Genomic DNA, 27,372 nt, shown 5'->3' with positions numbered 1-27,372 from the left:
TCTGATAAGCAAAGTATTTTTATGCTCGACCATGCCGAAATGTAGTAATTATACACCTGGTAGCAGATCTTTAATGCATGTCATTAAAGTACACCTACTCATTAAAGGTCAGGTCTTTCAGCCAATGACGACTCAGGTTACAACTCTTCAGCCAATGACAGGTCAGCTTTCTACCGTTATAAAACCGCAAGTATCGATTATTCTCGGATATGCGATCGAAAGAGAATTAGCGAAAAGTCACGGAGGCTGGAAATCCAATACTGTCGCAGAAGGTTATGTTCTGTTACTATAATAATTAGCGTTAATTGTAAATAATATTCAAATAAATTCAATTTGTCATCTCGTTTTTCAATGTCTAATTTAATTTCAATGTTATCTCTGTAGGTTCTTATGGCCTAGCAAGGTCAATGTGAACATCTGTTCCTCGGAAAAAATCAATACTTTCGCGTCTGCCAACATCTCACAACATACGGGACATTGGCCAAGGTCAGATACAAAGAAAATTAATAATATCAAGTTAGAAATATGGTCGAGCATAAAAATTCGTATGAAACTCGCCTATAATGGTAATTAAGAAGCTCGTATGAAAATTATGAAACTCGCTTGCGCTCGTTTCATAAATATCCATATTCGCTTCTTAATTACCTTCATTATAGGCTGATTGCATAATGTACTATTAAATTAATTTAATACTTTTGAATTAATGTAGAAAGTATGTCAGAAAAGAGGGAAAGAAACAACGTAAGATCTTGAAAAGTATGAAAAGTTCGTCACATTTTTATTATTCGATACGCCTTAAAAAGCAACTTCTTCTACTTGACTTTATTGCGTGTAACCTAACCGTACAATCGCAGGCGTTAAGTTTTGTGTGTCACGAAGGTTTTAATATTGCTGTTTTTTTTTTTCTTCTTAAGTCTGGTTTTCTAACTTTTTGATAATTCTGACACATGGCATCAGCTGATTTAAGTAATTACAATTCTTTTTCCGTATTTTAAATTACGGTCTTTTTTCTTTATTAAAATTTCGCTTTTTGTTTTAAATTAAAAAAAAAAAAGTATTCTCTTTATAAATTGCCCACGTTCTGTTTCCAAGCAACGGCCAACCAACCAGCCACGTCTAACAAAAACGGAAGGAAATTTTGACATTAAAATATAACTTCCCTCCCCCCTTTCACCCCAAACCCCTCTCTCTCACTCCCTGCGGTGGTGGAGTGGAGATGTAAAACACAAAAAAATATATTTCTGTCGCGAACGGACGCAGAACGCTTATGTTCGCATTCTTTAAACGTGATTGCGATAAGAAGGTACACAAACACTAATCGCTCAGTGAGGATGGAACTCAGTGTTCACCCCAACCGCAAATCAACGTGTCTACCAAAGGTAAGGAGAACAGTGCTTGTAATATGTGAGATACACAGAAATGTTGCAGTCACATGAGGCTTTCTCATCAAAAGGTCATGGGTTCGCTTCTTGGCATTCATTCATTCATTTAGTATTCAGCCCAAGTATAGGTCTTTCACTGCAAATCCAGCTTTCTCCAATCTTTCCTATTTTCTACCTTCCTCTTTGTTTCCTCATATGAACCATACATATTTGTGCGAGATCGTGCGTATTTGCTTGTTTTCCGCACAGAACCAATACGCGGTAAGTGTGAAATACCACATTCAGTATTCCCAACGTAACACACATAACAATTTCCCTCTTCTTACCGCTTAAACGCGACATTCACTTTACTGCTTTAGGCTTTAACCATTCCTTCCAGTGCATCCTTCAATAGGCAGTTTCTTCTCAGCTAGTGACCCAGCAAATTCCTTTTCCTCTTTCTGATTAGCTTCAGCATCATTCTTTCCTCACCCACTCTTTCCAATACAGTTTCATTTCTTATTCTGTCTGTCCACTTCACACGTTCCATTCTTCTCCATATCCACATTTCAAATGCTTCAATTCTCCTCTCTTCACGTCGTCGTAATGTCCATGTCTCTGCCCCATACAATGCCACACTCCATACAAAGCACTTCACTAGTCTCTTCCTTAGATCTTTTTTCAGAGTTCCGCAGACAATGCTCCTTTTTCTATTAAAAGCTTCCTTACCCATTGCTAACCTCCTTTTGACTTCCTGGCAGCAGCTCATTTTACTGCTTATAGTACACCCCAAGTATTTGAAGCTGTCCACTTGCTCTACTGCCTCATTTAGAATTCGCAAGTTTATCTTCTGTATTTTTCTTCCTATGACTATGCTCTTCGTCTTGTTTGCATTTATCTTCATTCCATACTGCTCACAGCTGTCATTTAGCTCCAGTGGCATAGCCTTTAGTATCATTTCCTCTTCTGCTAACAAAGCCATATCATCAGCAAATCTTATGCGCTTTATTCTTCTTCCTCCTACTATCACTCCTCTCATGTTCTGAAAACAGTTCTTCACTAAATCCTCCAAGTAAATATTGAACAGGGTAAGTGATAAAGGGCATCCTTGACGTACTCCTCTTCATATTTCATAGGGTCAAATATTTACTGCGGAATTGACTGTAGGATACTCGATTTCTTTGGAAAACCTGATCGTAAGAATACATCCAGTGAAAGATTGGTACATTATAAATATACCACCCTTATATATATATATATATATATATATATATATATATATATTAAGGGTGGTACATAGTGTCTGCCCCAATCACAAATCAACGTGACTATCAAAGGAAGAGGGATGTGAAGTCATTAATTGAAGACTTGAAGTTAATAAGGATTCAAGTATAATTTTCAAACTTTATGGGAAATGAATAACACAATATAGGTTCGTTGAAATTATTTTCACATGGACATATGTGAACAGCTAATAAAACAATACAGCAACGATTCTTCTATTTAAGTTATAGTACTAGGTATACTGATGTTCAAAGGTATCCGACGTACGATTTTCTTATCGTATAAGCGAACTTTCCAACCACGGGATAAGTCAGAACCAAAGATTTGAAAAAAATTACAAACTTTGAAAGAGTTTCGCTAGTTCACATGTCACATGGCAGGATAAATAAAAGCTTCAATTCTCTTCGGAAAGAAGACATGCTGCTATAGATGTTATAATCCTTAAAAATTCCATAGTCCTCTGCAGGGTTTGAAGTCAGAAGTGTCAGATTTATTATAAGCATGTTATATATTGAATATTAATCAGAGTTATTGAAATTGTGCTAGAGGAAGAGTCGCGAGAAAATCTAACCTCAATATCGTCTCTATCAAACTCGAAAACCTTAGCACCAATGAGAGATCGATATGGATACTGAGAGAAAAAAAAAAAGCTGCAGTTCAACTGTTCGGGGATAATATGTTTCAAAGTGTTAGAGCTTAAATCAATCAAATTTTATAACGTCTCTAACATATACCAGTAGTCTAGTCTTTAAGTTACTGTGAAAATTTGGTAACAAGGAACGCCATTGCTACGTTGCATTTCCTTGGCAATAATTTTGATAAGAATCGGATGAAATCCTGGTATTGTGATGAATTGTCGCCTTGAGAAGAGTTAAAGAGAAATTACCCCTCGGGGAATGTTTAAAAAAGAAAGAAAGGTAAGAAAGAGCAATATTTTATTTTTAGTTCCCTTTTTTATTATTACTCTTTTTTTTTTCTTTTCCCGGTGGAGCAATAATTTAGTGTCTTCCCCTGCAAAGTGGCCTCACCTTAAAACAAAAGTGAGAGAAGCAAGAAAAATTGCCGTCTTCTTATCTTCTGTGTACTCAGATGTCCATAATATTCTACACAGCGTGTCTGTTACGATATCCAATACTTCCGAACTACTTAGATTAAAATCAGATTGTATACGATGCAGAATAAGGTTCCATCATTTCCAACATTACAGATATTTGATTTATTGTATTCTCTAGCCATTATTTCTAATCAATATTGCCAATTTTTTCCACAAGAAATTGTTCTAAAAGATTTTGATTTATTTTTAAATCTGTGTCAACTTCATGGTTATTTAATAATTTCAATGGCATTGATGATAGCGACTAGATATTTCGTGAGATGAGTCCGAAAATATGCTACTGAATTACTTGGCATTCGCTTTACAGTAGCAGGAAACCTAGGAAAAAATCTAGGGTCAAAATTAGTTAAAAATATTTCTAAAATCTATATCAACAAAGTGGTTATCATACTAACCATTCTGTCCGAGATTCGTGGGTGAAAACCTGGTCGAAAGTGATGGATTTCAAACGGCGATAATATCATTAAGGAGGTAAATAAGTTGGAAGGTCTTTATCGTCGATTTCCGGCGAAGTGTGTCCCTGATAGAGGCCACCAAACGAAATTCATCGAGATTTCTCACCCACGTTGCATTCTGATATAATAATTACAGATGAAAGGGTGTTCAAATAAAAATACTACGATTACTACCTGTATTTTTTCCACACTTCTGTATGGTAGAAAAGTTTGGACTCTCAATAACAAACTGAAAAAAAGTTGAAAGAAGATTATTCAATAAAAGAAAAAGGAAAAAGACTTTTGGCCAAATAAAATACATGGTATAATTTTACTATAATTTAGCGAAAAAGCAATCATTAACCCTTTCCACTCGATTGAGTTCATTTAGAATCACTAACATTTTTGTAATATCCGACTCATATGAGTTGCCTGATGATTCAATTTGGTATCCTCAGAAGTAGTTTCGTTCTTTACCGATAGAGCGCAGCACCCGCCAGTTTCTTGGCCAGCTGTTATTACGAAGAGGATTATTATTATTATTTTTTGTTTTTATGATCTCATGCACCCATAATTGTCGAAAATCATTAAAAAAATCAAGACAGAAAGGGTTAAGAAATTCGAGAAGTAGAAAATTAAGTTGATTCGAAATGTTTTGAAAACTAACCAAAGTAAAACGTGTAACATAGTACCCTAGATCATTTATGTAACAGACAGGTGATCGCTATGTTAAAATCGTATGCACTTTGAAGAGAACAACCGCCAGGATCGCCACCCGTCCGCTGTAAACGAACACGAGATGGTAGTACAGTCGCTAATGCAATTCAAATGGGAATTATGACATGACTCCTTATGTAACAACTAGATGGCAGCGTAGTAAACGTGACAAAAGTTGTTAACGTCAAAGTCTATAAGGCCGACCTATCTGGGGTATATATGAGCTAGGATAGTACGCTAAAAAGCAAAATTGTTAGTAGTAGCAGTGGCTGTGATAGTACAAGCGGAGGCAGTGGTAACAATATTAGTAGCACGGGGCTGCTAAATTTAATTTTTTCTTGAAGAAAGTCATGCTACGAATTTTTTTATCGTCGGCCGAGGTTGAACCGAAGACCTTCAGATTTCAACGACTAGCATAATAATCTTACGACCACCGAGGACGGTGATAAAAACAGGATAATAGCAGAATACAAGCCAACAAACTGAAGACGGAAAGGAAGACCTTTGAAGGTGCGACTGAGTAAGACTGTGCCAGGTTCTCCGAGATCTAATTTGTAATATTTTTTACTACTTTTTAAAAATCATGTATTATACTTATTATATTTCGAATTTGTTGAATAAATTTCAGTTATCTTTCGTTACTGTAACTCCAAATTAAAATTCATTCCTGTGAAACTGAATAAAAGTTGCTGATCTGAACTTGGATATTCACGTATTTGCATTAGATGTGGTAAGTGATTCTTGTACGAGCTATCACGCGAAAAAAAAATGTTTCTTTGTTACTAGTAAAGCAAATGATCTTCCCTCCCATTACAATTCTCCCTCTTTGTTGATAATTACACTTTTTTACCCCCTTCCCAGATTCTTAACGCAAAGATCAGAGATAATTTAATTATAGTTGAGTGTACACTAATTCAGAATTTAGTGTCGTTATAAAATGTACTAAATCACGGGTGCCTAAGAATCATTTCGGACCTAATCTTGCCGTTGATGCTATCATTAGCTTATAATTCAAGTTGAGGAATGGAAAAATATCAGAACAACCTTTGCCTCGATTGCAGCAACAGATAACGTTTTGTAAAACGCTTTTAAAACCTTGGCTACAAAAATAAGCCAGCAGGCTGTTACTGACGCAACAGTTAGGCCTAAGTCACCACGAGAAAATACGCGATTTCGTGTTCCGTTCACCATATGGATTCTTAATGCCAAAGTGATATCCCGTGATGTCTTAGAGGTAAAACAGCATCACGCTGATAATGTCATCATTCGTTTGCTAAACTGTGTCAAGTTTTCAATACAGTCCAGGTATAGACTTATTTGAATGGTATTTTTAGGGGCGAGATTGCTAATTTATGAGGAACAAATCATAAAATAATGTATACTATCACGCTGTAAGGAGGATTAGAAGAAAATATATTGATCCTGAGAAGAAAAAGAAGCGATTTGGATATTTTCACAGACATACACGTTTTTAACATCTGTGACATCGCGTAAGCTTTTTTGGGCACGCCATCTTTTCATGTGTGTATATCAATTTCTCCTGAACTTCTCCTGAACATATATGTTATGGACTTAAAATACAATTTATAGTATAAAAAGTGTCATTTTAAATAAGCAACTCACAAATGTGGTTTACTCCAAACCAAATCCAACGATTTTTGGAGGTTTTTGTATGGTACAGTATTAAGTAACAAAATAAAAAGCTGCGGTTCTCATCAAAGAAAACTTCTTTCTTCAGAGAAATAATCGTTCATTGCCTGTAGATTTATTTCTACTATTCGATTCTTATTTCTTCTTAAGGGGTTAGTTACAGCATACAGGAATAAAATTTTGGAAATATTCAACATTTTTTCCTCCATTACTGTATTCTGTGATAAAATTTTTTGTGAGTATTTATGCATGTCATATCTACAATATGATGCACAATCATTTCTCTACCTTTGACAGATAGTCTGAGAAAAATAAATTAATTTAATAAATGGTCAAATATTAGAATTTTCTTCTAACACAAAAAAAAAATTATTAATACACAAACGGTTAGAGAAAACACGGAAATTTTACTTGAAGCAAGTAAAGCGATCGGTTTGGAAGTAAATCCCGAAAAGACAAAGTATATGATTATGTTTCGTGACCAGAATATTGTACGAAATGGAAATATAAATATTGGAGATTTATCCTTCGAAGAGGTGGAAAAATTCAAATATCTTGGAGCAACAGTAACAAATATAAATGACACTCAGGAGGAAATTAAACGCAGAATAAATATAGGAAATGCGTGTTATTATTCGGTTGAGAAGCTCTTATCATCCAGTCTGCTGTCCAAAAATCTGAAAGTTAGAATTTATAAAACAGTTATATTACCGGTTTTTCTATATGGCTGTGAAACTTGGACTCTCACTCTGAGAGAGGAACATAGGTTAAGGGTGTTTGAGAATAAGGTGCTTAGGAAAATATTTGGGTCTAAGCGGGATGAAGTTACAGGAGAATGGAGAAAGTTACACAACACAGAACTGCACGCATTGTATTCTTCACCTGACATAATTAGGAACTTGAAATCCAGACGTTTGAGATGGGCAGGGCATGTAGCACGTATGGGCGAATCCAGAAATGCATATAGAGTGTTAGTTGGGAGACCGGAGGGAAAAAGACCTTTAGGGAGGTCTAGATGTAGATGGGAGGATAAAATTAAAATGGATTTGAGGGAGGTGGGGTATGATGATAGAGACTGGATTAATCTTGCACAGGATAGGGACCGATGGCGGGCTTATGTGAGGGCGGCAATGAACCTTCGGGTTCCTTAAAAGCCATTTGTAAGTTGTAAGTAGTTGGAAGAGCATGATATTGTAAACAGGAGTTTCATCAATAAAATAAAAGAAAGAGAACATGAAAAAGTTAAAAAGTTTATGAATTATGAGGGAAACACTTTATCACTGCACAGTGAAGTACTACCATTTTGAATTTTGAAAAAATATATAACTATTTTTTTTAACAGTAATTTTTTTTTTTCATATAGCAGAAGTGTATTTTATATATACCAAATTTCATTATTGTTAAAGATACAGTAATGGAAGAAAAAATGTTGAATATTTCCAAAACTTTTACTGCTATAAGCTGTACCTAACGTTATACTGAATCTGAAACAGCAGAATAGTGGTAACACGGCCTGATAATGATCATAATAGTGACGAGTCTGTCATAAAAATGACAACATTACGACTGAAATAAATAACTGAAAATAATGGTTCGAGGAAACTGAAGATTGTTAAAAGAAGTTGAAAAATTTTAAACGTAGATGAAGCTAGTAAATATATTATTATGATTAATAACGGTAAGATTGAATGTGACGATGAAGATCATGATGATTCGCAGAGGTTAAAATGGCGAATATGATCATGATAAAGATTTTGAAGACGGTGACGAATATGGTGAGGACGAAGATCGCCGTAAAAAAGATAAAGATGATTATGAATATGACAAGGAAGAAGTTCATAGCGAAGATGGTGATGATTGATTAATATGGTAAGGATGGGAATCATGACGAAGATGGTAACGAATATGGTGAGGAAGAAGATAATGACAGACGAAGATGGTGATTATAACAAATATGGTGATGAAAGTCGTGGTAAAGACGGTGAATGATAGTAAATTATGCGAGGATAAAGATCATCATATACAGTGAAGACGGTGACGAATATAGTGAGGATGAAGGTAATGCAAAAAGATTACAAAGACGATAAATATGGTAGGAATGAAGATCAAGATGACTGTAAAAATGGTGGCTAATATGGTTACGATGAAGATAGTGCGAAGATCATGAAGATGGTGACGAATATTGTGATCGCGAAGGTCATGATGGAAATGGTAATATGGTGTTGGCGACGATCGTGATATGGAAGAGAAGATGAAGACGAAGTTCACGATAAGGACAGTGAAGATGAAGATAACGAATATAGTGATGAAGACCATAATAATAACGGTTAATATGAGAGAGACGAAGATGTTGATAATGATCATCAACAATGTAACAATGTCTAACAGTATAAGAATGAGCCCGAACTGTTCTCCCGTGTTTTCAAGTAAAGGTCGTCTTTTGACTTCATATGAAGGAGCCTGATAAAAGTATTTGCACCGGAAGTAGTTTAACTAGTTTAAGAGAGGGGGGTCACGCAGCGGGGTCCATACGCTCCCGGGACAGAATCCACCCACCAACCACCTGTCGCCTTACACAACGTGTCCCCTCTTTGAATTTCGAATCAACTTCCTACTCGCCTTCTATTGACACTTTGCACCAGAGGCGCAATTCACTTCCTTTCTCGTGGTGCCTTCACTGCCCCCATCCACCCATACATCCCTTCCCCTTCTTCGTTAGGGACAGTGGTCATCTTTGTACTGGCCGTTTTTGGAAATAACACCTGGCGGTCAAATGTTCTCAAACGAGCCTTCAGTTCGTTAATGTAATGCTTTATCACAGTTGTAAATTGTAAAAAAAAATCATCTGAAATGCTTCTAATGGTAGGATTTTCGATTCATATTCATATTTATTGTCATCATACGGCTTTCAGGTAGTGGTTCCTCTCACATTTCTGCATACAGTCCACCACTATCTTGCTTACATTCCATCGTATATCCTTTATATTTCTCTTATCATCAATGTCTCCCCAAATCTTTACCCTAGTACAAACCCTAGTAATGCCGCACTTCGATTATTGTGACGTTCTGTTAAGTGACCTAAGTTCTGAACTGTCAGTCAAGTTACAGCGAGCTCAGAATATGTGCATCAGATACGTGTGCAACATCCGACGATATGATCACATATCACCGTCCTTCGCAAGTCTCTCGTGGCTCCGACTTAAAGAACGCAGAACTTTACACTCTTTGTCTTTACTCTTTCGAATTCTGCACACCTCAACACCAAATTACCTTTCGTCTCGTTTCTCTTATCTATACTCTAACCACGACGTAAATACCAGATCACTTATCTGTGGCACGCTAAATATACCTCTTCATAGAACATCTTGTTATTCCTCATCTTTTACAATATCCACCTCGCGTCAATGGAATTCCTTGTCACAAAGTATTAGGGGCTGCAAGACAACAAACACCTTTAAGAACAGCTTAAAATATAACCTTATTAGCATTTCACTCCAATCATACTGATTTAAAATATTACAGACTACACTGTTGCTTTTTTTCTTTAGACATCATCCTGATTGTGCTGCATTTTCAAAATTGTCTCATAATAATCTCTTTCTATTATCTAATATAATTTGAAATATATTAACATTCTATGTATTTTAGTTTAATTCTGCTACACAGTTTATTTCAGTGTTTAATTAATAGTTCATAGTATTTTGTTGTTTAATTCGTAAATAACTCTTGTATACATGTAACTCTCATCTAAATCAAATTGTTGAATTCTTTGTAAGTTCATGCATATGTATATACACTTTTTGCTGGTTGTGTGGAAGAGAAGGCCTTACGGCCTTAACTCTGCCAGCTAAAATAAATCATCATTATTATTATTATTATTATTATTATTATTATTATTATTATTATTATTATTATTATTATAAATCTTCCAATTACCTGAAGTTTAACCCTGCTTCTGTCTATTTTTGTAATTTTCTCAAATAAAATAAATTTATATTTAATACTTATGGATCAGTCTCATAATTAATACACATTAAAGAAATCAATCGAATAATTCTGGTCAAATTTCTACACACAGAGAACTGTCCTAAACTACATTTTCGGTATGAAAAATGTTTAATATGAAAATATCAAACTATATTTGTGCAGTAACGAAATAATTTGTCTTTAATTTCATGTAATGTAAATGTAGGTGGGTTTATTTAATAAAATGTATATTAAATTACAGTTGTGTAGTTTCAGTCTACAACTTATCGATCTATATTTAATTTCGAATAAATTTTATTCAGCTTCCTCCAAGCGAGGGTTGTGTAGAAGACAAAGCTTACCACAAAATTGTTGAATGGAAAAGGAAAAGAAAAAGAAATAAAACAATTATAAATAATTGAAAACGACTAAACAAAACATCATTAATTCCAGAAGAAACATAAAATTTCCTAGTATCTATTTGCTATCAGGTGATCACAGTCGTCTATTTAGCACTATTTGCAAGACCCAACGTAAATAGTATTAGTAGTATTTATTTATTTAACCTGGTAGAGATAAGGCCGTCAGGACTTCTCTGCCCCTCTACCAGGAGATTCCAACTATAATATAATGGGACTATAATGTGATGGGACAGTGAAAATAAAAAATTGAAATGTGCATAATTTTAAGATTACTTAATGGCTAAAAGCTCAAGAAATGCACAAAATCAATTGAACGTTAAGAAACGAAATTGACAAAACTAAAGGTTTGCATTAAAAGGACCGAATTGGTCTATTCTGCCTCTAGCTTGTTATTTGACATTATGACTGTTAAGGGTCAATTTCTAAGGACGAAATCTTGAGCAGATATTTTCATTGCAAGAAATATGGAAGATAGAAAGTAATTCAAAATATTTTGGCAATAATCTGACGAAAATTCTACTCAACGATGGAGAGTGACATGTTATTATCTCTCAAAGTTTCTATGGCAAAAAAACCCTAGAATTTACCCCAAGAAGTTATTGGAAAAAGTATCAAGAAGTTTTCATGGGCAGGAAGAAAGGGTGCGAGTGGAAGAATGAGAATCACTGGTGGAGAGGGTAAAGGAATGAGAAAGGAAGGAAAAAAAACTAAAATAAATTCCTTTGATATTGGGATTCGTCTCAAAATTACTAATTCCAGTATTTCTTCTACATTCGTCCGTCTTACCTCTTTGCCCCCACTTCAATTAATACAATCTTTTTAACGAGTTATCCAAGCTTTTAAAAACACAAACATAGATGATCGTTATTCTATCACTCTGTTCTCTATTCACTGCCTTTTTAACCCCCTAAAAATGTTAAGCGATGTATCAACTAAATGTTCGAAATAAAACGAAAAACTCCATATCAAGAAACATACAAATTACAGAATGACCCGTAAGTTTGTGGCGTTTTTATTTTCCATAGCAATAGGCCCTTAGCGAGAAGTTTGTTTGGGGTTTGTCATTTTCTATTTTAATGTCTTTGTATTCTGTTATTGAATATGTCTCTAATTGAAGACCTGCCCGGGAATAAGGGTGTAACCATGGAAACTATAATTCATGTTTTAGCAGAAAGGAAAATAATTTTAGGGGCATATTTCTTTAGACCTATATTTACTAGCAGAACCATTTGACTAATCAAGAATACAAGTATATTCTGATATTGAATGCAATAATTTATTGTTATAAATTAATGCTTTAAAATTACGTTTTAAACCAAAATCACAAATTTGAAGAATCTAATGCTAATAGTAGGCCTATATTACAATATAATGTTGAAAGTGTCTTTTACAAAATGAAGGAGGCGTTTGAAAAACTAGCAGAGCAAGTTTTTCAATTTTCGAGATTTTGTAATGCACTTCACAAACGTGTATTGTACAATATTTTTTGCATGATAGTATATTTCGAAAATAATATTTAAAAAAAATCTTAATATACAATACATACGTTACACTATGAACAGCTGACTGACGTTAGCAGTCTGGCCAACGTACAAACTTCATTATCAACTTCAATATGAAGGAGTAAAAATGATTCAGGTTTGCAACATTTCGAGTTCAATAGGAATGATTTTAATTTCTTTTTTCGAAATTATAAATTTATTTCATTAAGAGAAAGAGAGAAATAAATCGTCCGTCCTTAATAAAATTAAGGATGTCCACGTGGATCCGGAAATTAACAGCAAATAAAATATAATGAATTAAATATTAATATTGTTATGAAAATAAAATTTAATAATTAAGAACCGTTGATTATCAATTATTAAATAAAATCTGAGAAGATGACCTTAAAAATATACTTATAAATAAAAGATTTTATTTAAAATATCCTTAATTAAGACCTTATGAGTGGTATGAATGACATTGTATAACCTGCAGGGAATCTTTAAGAATTTGCGAGATGATTTTCTGAATTTCAAAACATGGCATTAATAATTGTTTTAAAAAATTATATGTAAATTTTGGTAAAGAACTCCGAGCACCAAAAAATAAACCTGTCACTGACCGATTGAAGAGAGGGATTTTATACTTGGCACTAAGGTTGGGAATACAAGGCCCATAAATGGTCCTCTTTTCATGATGAGCTTGGTTTAGATCTCTCTCCATGCGTATAGTTGGATCTAGTGAAGTTTGAATTGTTTAAATAAAATTCAGTGCATTTCAAATGCAGTGATTTGTTTCGTGTAATGTATATTAATTAACACTGCCTTTTGCGTATGAATTTTACGTGCATTGTAGAATTGTAGCATACATAGAAGGCAGTGGTTTTCATTACAGCTCTAGAGCAGTTATTTGTAATATTTCAACGTACTTATATAGGTTGACAACTCTGAATTCAGTAAAATTAACTTCCAATCGTGGCGGCAGTTTGCTTTAACGACGAAAAAACACACTGTCGTTCAAAAAATACTTTTTTCCGGGATGTCTTCAATTTTTATAGTAGTTTATGTTAATTATGGATTAAAAATAGTGTATGAAGTAGAAATAACGAACATTTCCGACATATTCTTTTAGAGGTTGCTAGAATAATTTGTGCTATTTACAAGTACACCATCGGGTAAAGTACTGTACGGTACGAAAATATATTTCTTTCAAAAACAACCATTTTGACATGAATGATATTTTACTTCCGTTTTGATGAAAATCTTTAAATGATTTATTTCATGATGGTTGAAGTCAATCGACTCGGAACCTGGACGATATAATGAATTGTGGGTAATGAACCGTCGTACGACATTTACATTCCATGAGAAACGTAAAAAAAAATTGATTGTATGAGTATCGTACATTTTGCGCGACCGTCTATGTGTGAAACAATCAAGCGGGAATTAACGCGACAACTACCGCTGAATTACCCGCAGACCCGCGGTCATATAGGTGTACAGTCTCTACGTAGGCCTATTATAATTGCTAATTTTTATCTCAAGTTCCTTACCAGCTGTAGAATCAATTTAGACACAACAAAAATAATGACATGGACAATGGTAGAACAACAGCAATAGAAGTAATTAAGTGGGTAAACTTGTCCGGTAGAAGCTGGTAAATTCGGACGGATGCATGAAGTTGGACATTCTGTATTCTCGCAGTTTTTGTCGTTCCTACAACATTGTAGTTGTCACCAGATCTGTTTCAATTAATGTTTTAAAAGCCACTGAATGCGATCATGCACCACAAGTGTAAGCAGCACATTCTAATAGGTAAGTTTAAGAGTTATATGTTTAAAGATAGGACAGCTGTTAAAGTAATTTTTAAGTTGTTTTGGAAAACATTTTTGCTTATTATAAATAGTTACAATGGAAAGCAATGTCAGTGCTATGTATGGGAACATTAAATTATTACTGTAGGTTATATGCATTGCTAATAAGTTTGTTTCCTTATTTCGCGTGTACTGAGAAAATAATAACATTATTGCTCGATGGCAAACTATTATTGATATGTAGTTAAATGGTGAGTGTTATATGCAATACATTTGTTGGAATCTTCTATAGTTAGCATAACACCATAGTAGACATAAAGTACATATATTTTACATTTTATCTCACCAATTTTAACAATTTATTTATATAATAAGTGACATCTAACAAAAAATGTAACATGAGTTACATGTATCAATATTCACTTTCACAATCACATTTCCACTTTTCGGCAAATCTACAAATTAGAGAAGTTATTCAAAATTGAATTCTTTTCCATTATAGGTTTTCGTTACATGAAACTCGTGATTAGTCATTCAACCTGTTATACATATTACTGTGTACAACTTAATGGACTTATGTTTAGATTTCGTCAAATTTTTAAATATCTGATGATGCCGTACAGGCGAAAACGTTCATGAATATCTTTTTCAAGATGCATTAGCAGATAATAAAATTTTCAAATTGATCAATCATATGGTTGAGCATTTGAATAAATAAATTCATTATTCTGGATCAAAGTTATATATAAGTCTATGGCGAGTCCTTGGCATCAATCCCATTGATTTGATTACCTGGTTGGGTTTTTCCGAGGTTTTCCCCAACCAAAAGGCAAATGCCGGGTAATATTTTGGCGAATCCTCGGACCTCACCTCATCTCACTACATCTCGCCCAAATATTGAAAAAAAAATTGCACAAAATTATAAAAATTGTAGAAAATTACTAAATTGTAAAACTATAAAAATTTGTAAAAATTGTAATTGTAATATTGTAAAATTGTGACTTGTTCCACATCTTAAAGCTTCATTGCTCATTTAAGATCTATGTATGTATTTATTCACACTGCAATGGGTATGTACCCGGTGGCAGTGGTAACTAATTACACTCAATAATGACAATTAATTATGGAATAAAATGAATGAATAATTAGGCCTAAATAAGAACATATAAAACTGTCTGCCTTCATCCGCTTTTACGGCATATAGAATTCGTTTTGTTCGTCTTAAATCTTACACCATCTTTCCCGGTATCGAATTATAGTATTTATGCAGATGAATAGTCAATTGCCTGAGCTATGGATGGATTGATAATGATGAAGATGACATAAGAATGAAATATTTACCAAGTGAATTTATTTCTATGTTATTTTGGAATCAGTTTTAAATACCTGATGCGTCGGTGGTCCTGGCATAAAAGGTCGATGTATATTTGGAGGGTTTCCATCTCCTCGAAGGTGCCTCGACCCGTTGAAGGGGGGCGGAGAGCCCCCGAGTCTCCAGTCCCCACCCCCTAGGTACATCCTCCCCGGAAACGATGCGTCAAGTACACCACACATTCAGTACCGAGTTTATTACAACAAAAATTCTTCTAAACACTTCTTGCTGACTTCTGTGTCCATAACAGTTTGAATTCAGAATGAAACCGTCTTTAACGCAGCTATCTTGTCTCAGTATGAACCCACTTTGAATAAAAAATAATGTAATTCCATAAAATTTAATGTAAATGTGAAAATAATGTGATAGAACGCACTAACTGCTAATACGACATTTTAGTTATGAATGTTGTCACTTTTAATATCATATTTTACAATTCTATACAGTCACTTCTGAAAGAATCATCTACTAGGTATTATTACTTATGTAGATATCTTACATCAGTAAGCATTCACTTTAGAATTAGCAATTCTATTTCAGATTTAAGTTACTTGAAATGTAAAGAAATATTCCAAATGAAATGCGGGAATCGTGTTTTAGAATTCAATATGTCTACATATATATTTAAATTGAATCCAATTTCAATACAAACTGCTGTCACTTCTAATACAGCAACCCAGCCATATTTTTCACTGTAACAAATCTATTTTGAGTGACTTTCATTTTAATATAGTACACAAACTTAATTTTTAACACTCGAAGTAACAGGTTTATTTTTAAATGCTGTTACTTCCACCAATACAAGACAGTATTTATTATTCTAATGCATACATTATTTCAGAAATAATTTAATTTCAATGTAACGAACAATATTGCATCATAATTTTATACTTTTCAATTTAAAAGTGATTTAACTTCCGATATAAATATCTGTTTATAACGCAATACATATTTCAGAACTATCTTTCACTTCCAAAGTAACTGTCTTATTTTGAAGATCTGTCACTTCTAATCCAAATATTTTATTTCAGATCGCAAACACTATCGTTTGATAAAACTTTCACAACGATACACATGTATTACACTTCTCTTAAATCAAGTTATTATTTTCAGTGTAATATAGAACAGTATTTATGAATACAGTCACTTCTAATGTAATAGAATACGGTTCGTTTTCATATCTTTTATGCAGTATTACAGGACGTAACTATTCTTCATTCAAAAACCTATTACGAATATAATCACAACTCCAAAAGTCCCAATTAACTTATAATTTTCAACACGAAATTCACGCTTAAAACTAAACAACTTTTAGAAAACGTCTTTCTCACTGACACACACTTGTTCACAATCTAACGATAGGCTACTATTGAAGGTTATCCAAACACTGAGACGGGAACAAAGCTATCCGTGATAATGGACTTGCGAACACCACTCAACAAGTACACCAACCGAGCGGCACTACACGCTATCGCAACTGACTGATAGTTCCATTCGCATCAACATTTTTAAAGACAAAATTCCAGTTTTCTTTATTACTATAAAAATTCTCAAAAGCATCGATAAGAGAGACCCATAAATAAATTCATAATCTACGTCACACAACTCATACGGAAGCCAACAACTTGTGAATGCAAAAGTGATACTATAAATCTTAACTGATTCCTTAATTTTGCAACCGCGTTACGTAACACAGATTTAGGGGAGGGGAAAGCAATAATGGCATGTCGTTTGGAAGGGACTTTCTTCGCATTATCTATATTGCTGTCAAACGTTTCAGCGTAATGACTGGTTGAAGTTTGATCTACCCTTGTCACAAGTCAAGATACACGCTAGTTGCAAAATCAGCTCGAAAAACGAGTTGTAATTAGTACGTTTTTATGCAGTGCCTTGTAACGCAAGTGACTGCATATTTATAAACGTGTTTCTAACACACTTCTATGACAATGAAAAAGGTAAAAGAAATAACCTTCGGAGTGGGAAGCCTCAATTGATTTCTAATCTTTAGAATCATATTACGAAAGTAGATACATTATTTAAAACATCTAATTTTATAAGTGTAGATAATAATTGCAACTGAAAACTCTTCCCTAGTGCAAAGATACAATTTGAATAATTTGGAGGGAAGAATTGTTCCGGGGCCGGGTATCGAACCTGGGACCTTTGGTTAAACGTACGAATGCTCTACCAACTGAGCTACCCGGGAACTCTACCTGAAAGTTTGATTTTCATAATACACGTCACTGTTCGTTAACAGAAAACCACAATTTAAATCTCACAGAGTTAGTGTGCACTCAATGTTGGTTGCTTGACGGTTGTCAGCCCACTTTGAGGTCTGTGGATATTGAGGGAAAAATTGGATCGGTGTCTGATAGAGTTCCCGGGTAGCTCAGATGGTAGAGCGTTCGTACGTTTAACCAAAGGTCCCGGGTTCGATACCCGGCCCCGGAACAATTTTTCCCTCCAAATTATTCAAATCAACTTTACAAGAGTTAGTCCTGAAAGCTTGATTTGCATAATACACGTCACTGTTCGTTAACAGAAAACCACAATTTAAGTCACACAGTGTTAGCGTGCACTCAATGTTGGTTGCTTGACGGTTGTCAGCCCACTTTGAGGTGTGTGGATATTGAAGGAAAATTGGGATCAGTGTTCCCGAGTAGCTCAGATGGTAGAGCGTTTGTACGTTTAATCAAAGGTCCCAGGTTGGATACCCGGCCCCGGAACAATTTTTCCCTCCAAATTATTCAAATCATCTTTACAGGGAGTTATACCTGATAGCTTGATTTGCAAGATACAATTTGTTATATTCCTAAAGGCATATGACCACCGTTTTTCAAACTTTTTTCAACAAGTGGTACACTAAGAGATGTAATTATAGGGCACACGTATATAACACTGGTCTAAAAAAAAATAACCTTTTGTCTGCTACTGAGGAAATGTCAAGTGTTTTATACTGAAATTGATGCGCTGATGCCAGATTTGCAATCAGATTTATCATACCAAGTCAAGTTTTCGAGTTATGGGACTGTAACATTAATTCTAAATCTTACTCTTCAGTACATACCTCCACCGTAAAGTCAGATATATAAATTGAGCTTAGTTTATATATTCTTTGCAAATTGTTTTATTATATTATTTTAAATATATTTATAAGAAGATATACAATTACAATATGTAGTAGGCATTACAACTGTGTTAAAAGTGCTTGAGACCTTTGCTTTTCCGCTTATATTGGTATGTGCTTGATCGCTGTAGGAACCAGCAGAAATCATCCATCATGCTCGGACCGTATTGACACTGGAACCTCTCACCATGTTCGTCACTTACAGCGCCGAGATTTGTTGGAAAAAAAGTCAAGGTGAGAATGAAGAAAGTGTGACAACCCAGATTTTAAAATTCTCTAAGCATGTTATATACTAGCTCAGCATAATTATCAGCTCGATAATTTCCTAAAAACCTAGTTGACACTAGTACAAATCTGTCCCAAGCTTCCAGTTCAAAAGCACTCAGTTTTGACCTGAACGCAGTGTCACACATCATAATTAAATATTAAAAACGAGATTATTTTAAAATTGTGACGTGATAGAAAAAAACGGACTTCAGATCTGTAATCAGCACACTCAAATTAGGGTTGGTACACTTGTTTTTATTGAGCAGCAAAATCACAATATAATAAATAAAATTGATCTAAAATGTAAAAATTAAAAATGTTGTTATTTTAAAATTGTGACGTGATAGAAAAAAACGGACTTCAGATCTGTAATCAGCACACTCAAATTAGGGTTGGCATACTTGTTTTTGTTCAGTAGCAAAATAATAATAAAATAAATAAAATGGAACTCAAAAGACGGAGAATTCAACATTTAACTAATAATTTGAAAATGTTAATTTGAGGGCTGCAAGTTTTTTTCGTTTTTAGTGAATGTGTGTTAAATACAGTCTCAATCCAACAAATATTGTCTATTGGCCATACCGCACCTTTACCAGAATCCAACGAACCTTTAATGTTAATTATTTGGAAAGTAATATCCATACTGAGTTAATACTCCAATCCCAAAATAATTGCATTTTCCAAAATTTCCATTAATCTCCGCTAAGAGTACAAATCAATCTCCAACAATTTCGGATCAAATTTCTACACATTTATAGGACAAAACTAAATTCTTTGAATAATTTATTAGGCCTATCATAATGCACTGCTCTCTTAAACTGACTGAGCAAATTGGGAATTAAATCAATGGCTTTCCCAAAACACGCTAGGAAATATTTAATATAAAACAATTTTTTTCTCGTAAAGAAAGCAGAAACGAACGAAATTGTATTAAACATTTTTGTTTGAGCAAAGAATAATCCTTGAAATTAATTATATTATTTACAGTTTACACTATATATCATTTCATGCTTAAATCGATCCTTACGTAGCCTAAAATTGCATGCAAAGAATTAAGCCGTTTCTCGTAATCCTTGGTATTTTATAAATTCCCTGTAACATTTTGATGTTTCTTTAAACTGTGGAGAATTTCGAAGAGGCAATTATAAAGTAGACCTACAAATACAGGGACATCATTTTATTTTTACTTCAATTTTTATTGTACCTGAGTTTTTCAATGTACTTCACTCCCACCCCTTCTACTAATGAAGTTCAACCGTCCTGCACACAGATCCAAGACCGCATATACAGTCATAGTAGCCTTACGATCATAGTATACAGTACGTTATAAAATATGTACGCGTTTTCCAGTGATGAAAGAGCTTTCACATTGAATCATTTTCGCATAGGTACTGTCGTCCATTTGCCTACGTCGTGACCCGGCTTCCCCCACCTGCTTTTATTCGCCAGCTAGTGGCTGGGCTGTCGTCTTAGCTCTTTTGTGAGAACATTAATTTCTGTTAGGAATTGGACGTCTACGTAATATTATACAAATGTTTAAAATAACTTAAATAAAAGGGCCTCGTTAAGCAATTAACCGTCCCTTTCTACGACCCTACGACATAACCACTTGGATGGACAGTAGATAGTATGTCTGAGTAATTTTATTTTTTCGGATCCGGCAGAAGTGAAGATTGAATTTACAGTACGTAAGGTACTCTTTTATAGAATATGTACAGAATTATTTCAACATGAGTTAGGCCTACTAGTTACGAAGGACGAAACTGGTAATTGGGATTAGATCTATAGTGCGATAATATGCACATTAGAACTGAAGCCTGTATCGAAATGAACGACCATCATTTTCAAAAATGTGTTTAAATACCCATATTATGATTATTTTTCAATTTAGCTTCATTCTCTATATTGTACGCTAATGTGCTGTAGACAGTATAATATACACTGCATAATGAATACGTCCACATGGACAGCTCAGTTCGTGAGTAAAGACACTCATTGTTAATACTGTACTGTATTTTGATTAAACAAACACCTAATGAAAATGATCAAACTCAAAAGCGCGATATTTCCTAGTTTACGTAAATGGATGAACTACTTTTCTTCCCTCCTATACCTAGCAAAGTGATTTGTTTGTATATTACGCCAGTATCATCGAACTCCAGTCGTGGAAGGAGGTAGCAAATGGCGTTGATCCAAAGGCATAGCCAGGTTAATATTAAAAATCTTAGTAAAAATAAAATGATGTCCCTGTATATTCATAGTAAACAAAATGGTCCATTGACAACAGAAGAAACCGAATTATTGGCAGAAATGTTTTAGTCCGCAAGATACATCTCTAGTGAGAGGGTTATCACAACTGAAGCTTGAATCAAAATAAAGGAAGTCAACATTTCCGTTGGACATAGGCCAGTGTTGCACAACTACTCTGTCCACTTAATGATAACAACTCAAAGCCAGTAGAGAAGATCTTTTAAAAATGCTGAGTTACAGACGCCATCTTTGTAGATATGACTTCATACTGCATTTTTAAATGCTTGGCGGATGCAGTCTGAAGTTCATACAGATGCACACTGTACTGGTGTTGCAGCCACATGTGGGGCCATTTTTTGGTGGCTTGGCTGTGCTTGGAGTATTCACGCACACAGCACGAGTCACTTGTTCTACGTCAATACTGAATGTTACGTGATTAAAGACGCTTTCTTTATTTTTGTCTCACTGTCATCCGAATGACGTTCCTGGCTGTGGACCACGGTTCAAGCTTCATAAACAGTAAATACGAAATTTACGTGAATGGCAAACCTATGTTTTAATTAATTAATTAATTGATTAATTAAATTTAATCTGACAGGATTAAGGCCATAAGGCCTTCTCTTCCATCTTACCAGATAATAATCCGTGGCGCTACAGCCCGTGAAGGGCCTAGACCGACCAGCCGGCTGCTGGTCTCACGCCCACATGCCGAAGCAGAGGTGAAGGATCATCCTACCAGAATGGAGGTATCGTGTGGTTAGCGCGATGATCACCCCAGCCGTTATAGCTGGCATTCGCAACCTGATATCGCTACCTATCGTAGGTCCCCAAGTGCATCACGATGCTGGGTGGGCACCGGTCCCATACACTGGCCGAAATTTCATGAGAAAATTTCTTCCCCCATGAGGACTCGAACAAGCGCGCATTCCGTAACGCGAGTCCTAGGCGGGATGCCTTAGACCGCGACGCCACGGCGCGGGACATCCTACCAGATAGCATATATAAATACAAAAAAGAAATACAAAACACTGATCAAAATAATACAAATTAAATTAAAGCCCTATAGAGGTTGAACAGGGTCAAAAGAACACTATAGAGCTCTCATCGAGCTAATACAAGAAAAAAGAAAGGAAAGCAGAGATAGCAATGATGATAGTGATAAATAATAATAATAATAATAATAATAATAATAATAATAATAATAATAATAATAATAATAATGATGATAATAATAATAATAATAATAATAATAATAATAAATATATTAAATATTAATTTTCAATTTTACAACAGCATTGTTACAATATTTACTATATGTTATGGGTTAAGCCGAAGTTGCACAATCTGACAGGTGTTCAACAAGCAATTCCATGAACTAGAACGTGACTTTTAAATTTAAATTTGAATTTTGATATTGTCCGACAGTTTCTGACATGGTCAGGGAGAGAATTCCAGAGTCGTGGAATCGATATGCTGAAAGATGAGTAGAGGGATGTTCTGTGCAGAGGAATAGAGAGAAGGTACATGTTCCGGGTTCGAGGTAGTGAAAGGTAAACAAAACGAGATGCTAGGTAAGAGGGTGTGGAGGTGTGGAAGATTTTTTGTTAGTTATTTAACGACGCTGATCAATTAGTAGGTTATTTAGCGTCAATGGGATTGGTGATAGAAAGATGAGGCCCGAGGATTCGCCATAGATTACCTGACATTCCCTTTACGGTTGGGGAAAACCTAGGAAAAAACCCAACCAGGTAATCAGCCCACGCGAGAATCGAACCCACGCCCGACTGCAACTTCGGATTGGCAGACAAGCACCTCAGCCAGTGGCTGCAAGTTTGTTACATTTCTGGTTTTCAGAAGACACTAGAGATCTCGTTCCAACGTTTCAGTTTCTTTTTTTGGAAATCAGGAGTAAAGGATGTTTCAGAAGTAACGCATAATTACTATTACAACTGAATGAAGGGATTTTGGGTAAAAACTGAGACGTTAAACCTTGCAATTAGTTTTTTTTTACTTGGTTATTTAACGACGCTGTACCAACTACTAAGATTATAATATAGCGTCTATGAGATTCGTGATAGCAATATGGTACTGTCTTCCTCCGACGAGTTTAGCGCTGGGACTTGAGGTATTCTTGCCATCGGTGCTGGGGGTTGCAGGTAGATTCTTTTGTTGCTACAGCCAAGCCGAGCCGAGCGGAGTGGGAAGTATTAATCGTCCAAAAATATGCAGTCTTCAGTCTTCTCCCTGATGTTAGCTATGTTAATATTATATTAATTACTCATTAAATATTTCACCGTTACAAGTCATTTTTAAGGAAACATGCTGTGGAAAATTTTTGGTTTTATTCTATTGGAGTTTTAGAATATGTGTGATTGGTATCGTGAAAAACAGATTCCTATAACGTCATGCGAAAATCATTTGTTGGTGATATCTTAAAATACAAATCAAGTACAGTAGTTATACTTCTCAAGTGAGTTCAGCAGTACAGTATATTTAAATTGATTACTTTACAAATTTAATTCAATTCTACTAATCACTAAATTTTATAGTATGATTCTTCTTTTCATTTATATTATTGTAGTTGTATTATGATTTTTGTTTTTATTTATTTTATTGTATTTGTATTTCTGGTGGTGTGATGGCCTTAACTTCACCAAAATAAATAATAAATAAGTAGTAAATAAATGAATAATAAATAAATAATAAATAAATAAAATTTCCTACAATACTTTCCTTCTCTGGACACGTAAGTACGAATGGTTGTATCTCTATCTCGGCAAAAGTACGTTAGAAAACTAATAGGGTCCACACCTGTGGAGTAACGGTTAGCACGTCTAGCCGCGAAACCAGGTGGCCCGGGTTCGATTCCCGGTCGGGGCAAGTTATCTGGTTGAGGTTTTTTTCCGGGGTTTTCTCTCAACCCAATATGAGCAAATGCTGGGTAACTTTCGGTGTTGAACCCCGGACTCATTTCACCGGCATTATCACCTTCATCTCATTCAGACGCTAAATAACCTGAGATGTTGATAAAGCGTCGTAAAATAACCTAATAAAATAAAATAAATAAAAAAACTAATAGGCATACTGCTCTCGTAAATTGGGCAAATGTTTTCAGTATGATTGTACTTCCTTCCAAACTGCCGCTGTCACTGTCCCCTCCCACTCCAGTACCGCGCTAGACTAGTCGGAACCACATTCCTCTCAGCACTAAACTCCTCGGAGGATGACAGTATTTGGCGAGGTGAGGGCGAGGATCTGCCATAGATTACCTGACATTCGCTTTAAGATTGGGGAAAGCCTAGGAAAAAACCCAACAAGGTAATCAGCCCACGCAGGAATCGAACATTCGCCCGAGCGCAACTTTGGATCGGCAGGCAAACGCTTCAACAAACCAACTGAGCTACGCAAGCTGACAAATTGAAAGGCATTAAAACACATATACAGTTCAGTTAACAATAAATTTTACTCTGGAAGAGGATCTTCCAGTCTCTGGTGCAGCTTACGCTTCGTCAAATTTACGGCCTGTGGCACGATTTCCATGTTCCTCTGCATCTTTGATAATTTAAAGTTTTTCGCTGCAAGTAAAGGATCGCAACTATCACCTTTTAGTGGTACTCATTTTCAGAATTTAAAATATAAGACGCACAGAATATGCACTCATCACACTTGAACATGTAGGCCTAATCTTACACTGTTAAACAGTTGAAATAACCGCTCGGGAAGATAATGGCATGCGCTACCATCTTAGGAGTTGCGCGGGAGGAAAATTGGGCATTGTAGCTACCTTCATTTCGAATAAGCAGCGCACCCATATTTTTTACGTCTTGTATATTTCTGAAAAAAAAACGGTATTTTTTTATTTTCCTACTCCTTTCTCCCCCCCCCCCTCTTTTACGACCTTTCTTTCTTAATTCCTTTATTTTCATATTCAAATTGTTTCGGAATATGTATGGTAAGACTTTCCTGTGTTAAATTTCAACATATCTCGTTTACATGTTTCGACCTATTTATGGGTCATCTTCAGAACTAGTCGTTGTTGGTCTTGGCGCCACTTGTTCTGTTTCCTGTGAGGGTGTGTTCCTGTGGTATAGTGTAGAGTCAAAGAGTGTGTGTGTTTTGAAGTTGAGTTGTGTGTTGAGAATTTCGTTTGGGTGTGTTTTTGTGTGTCTGTATATTTCATATTGTTCTAGTGTGTTTAGTTTCTGGCTTTTTGGTTGGATGTGTAGTATTTCCATGCCTGTGTTGATGTCTCTGTGGGTGTGGTTAGATGACCCATAAATAGGTCGAAACATGTAAACGAGGTACGATGAAATTTAACACAGGAAAGTCTTACCATACATATTCCGAAGTGATACAATGTTAAAAGTTGTGTAATCAAGATGTATAATCAAATTGCTTATCTGTCCGTCTCTTTTTCTTCGAAAATGGGAAAGCATTAATTAAAATAATAAAAATAGTTACATTAAATTGACTAAACAGCCATTTGGAAACCGGAATGTGTAGAAGATAATAGAACCCGGTCCTTTCGCTTCTGGTAGCAAGGAATACAAGCATTGCATGAGAGTTATTTGTGTTTTAACGAGTATATCAAGAGACTGTGACGTCACGGCGATACGTCATAAGTTATGACTGCTTGCTGGAGTTTTTAATTCTAGAGTCCACTACCAGATGACGACGGAGGCGCCTCAGGCAGAGAGCCACTGGGCTTCAAGTCCAAAGACACTCAATAGACTGCAGTTCACGACACCGCACCGTCAGGATTTTCCAAAGTGACGTCTCTGTTGAGTTATTATTGCCTATACTAATTAATCTACGCTATCGTGTGATGGCCTTCGTGATTTTCCTCTACAGTCAATTAAACAGCGAGAGTATTGTAAAATAGAGACCGGGCACCTGCTCATAGATAAGTCCTGATAAGAATTATATTCATTTTCGTCTTTCACCACTGAGATTTTGATAGAGCGCTGCAGCTAAAAATCTGAGAGAAAACAAAATATGTAAACCTATACAGAGTTATTCTTTGAGATATTTCAAACAAAACAGTTTAATACAATTTTGCTCGTTTTTGTTTCCTATCCGAGATAAAAAATGTTATATACGAAACATTTCATAGCGTCAATTTCATGTTGAAGTTTGCCGATAAGCTATTAATGTTTGACTATAATTATATGTGTACAAAATCGCCTTTGCTTATCATAAAATAAACTTGTGTATCATCTTCAGATGTGAAATGTTAGATTAATATGATGAAAACCTTGCCTGTTAGATGGAACTTAATGTGGTAATTTCCGGGTCATATTACTGTGACTGCTTGGACTTAACTTGGGTTGATCTATGATATACATGCTATGTTAGGTTAAATCACTGCGAGTCATATGATATGATCTAAAATATAAAATAAAACTGTTTACTGGTTCATTACGAGTGCACCTCAGCACATGTGTGAACTTCGGTCCTAGGTTCATAGATATCTATGACGTAGTGCAGAGGGCGGCCACTAGTGGGAACCCAAGAGTTGGAACTTAAAACTGAGACGATTCTTCCGACGCCGGAGTGGAATCCGGTGTGGCTTAGTGGATAAAGCGTCAGCACGTAGAGCTGAAAATCCGGGTTCAAATCCCGGTGCCGGAGAGAATTTTTCTCCGTTCCATTACTCTTTCATTGTATCTATGATATTACTACACAGTTCATTACTGTAACAAGAACGAATGTCTAACGCTCGGCTTATACCGTTCGAGGATTTATCGCTCGTGACAATTTTATCCATCATGCATGTGCGCTACCTATCGGGTTATGCTATGAACTACTTGGCGCTCGAGCGAAAACGTCCGATGCAGATCTCTGGTTCATTTCCTTATAAAATTTTAGAAATTTAGAGCCTGCATTTTCTGATAATATTTGTGGTCGTTCACGTACATATACCCTTAACCCATTGAAATTGATCACATTACTTACTGTTCATTCTATAGACCTATACTACTAGATTTTCTGAGGCCATGAGATAACAATATGGTGACACTGGAGCAATGATGTTGAAATGGATGCCGAAGTACTCTGTGAAAGCCTATTCTGACCATTGTGTAGAGCGGTCCAGCACAAAGCTCGTGTGAGAT

At 35.2% G+C, this 27,372-nt stretch overlaps 1 protein-coding gene across 10 annotated transcripts in view; it reads right to left on the bottom strand.

Annotated features, from left to right (window-relative positions):
• dati (datilografo) overlaps positions 1–27,372 on the bottom strand; it is an 811,390-nt gene that overhangs the window by 354,821 nt on the left and 429,197 nt on the right. The window contains exon 1 of one of the 10 annotated variants that reach the window (XM_069846947.1): positions 15,630–16,147. The exons of the other annotated variants lie outside the window; for them this stretch is intronic. Within the exon in view, the coding sequence (XP_069703048.1) occupies positions 15,630–15,797 (168 nt within the window). The 5' untranslated portion in view covers positions 15,798–16,147. Of the gene's footprint in view, positions 1–15,629; positions 16,148–27,372 lie in introns of those variants that run through there. 10 annotated transcript variants of the gene reach the window in all.

This window comes from Periplaneta americana, chromosome 15 (genome assembly GCF_040183065.1).
Source record: "Periplaneta americana isolate PAMFEO1 chromosome 15, P.americana_PAMFEO1_priV1, whole genome shotgun sequence".
NCBI classification, from domain to species: domain Eukaryota; kingdom Metazoa; phylum Arthropoda; class Insecta; order Blattodea; family Blattidae; genus Periplaneta; species Periplaneta americana.
This window is presented reverse-complemented; position numbering and strand designations above follow the sequence as displayed.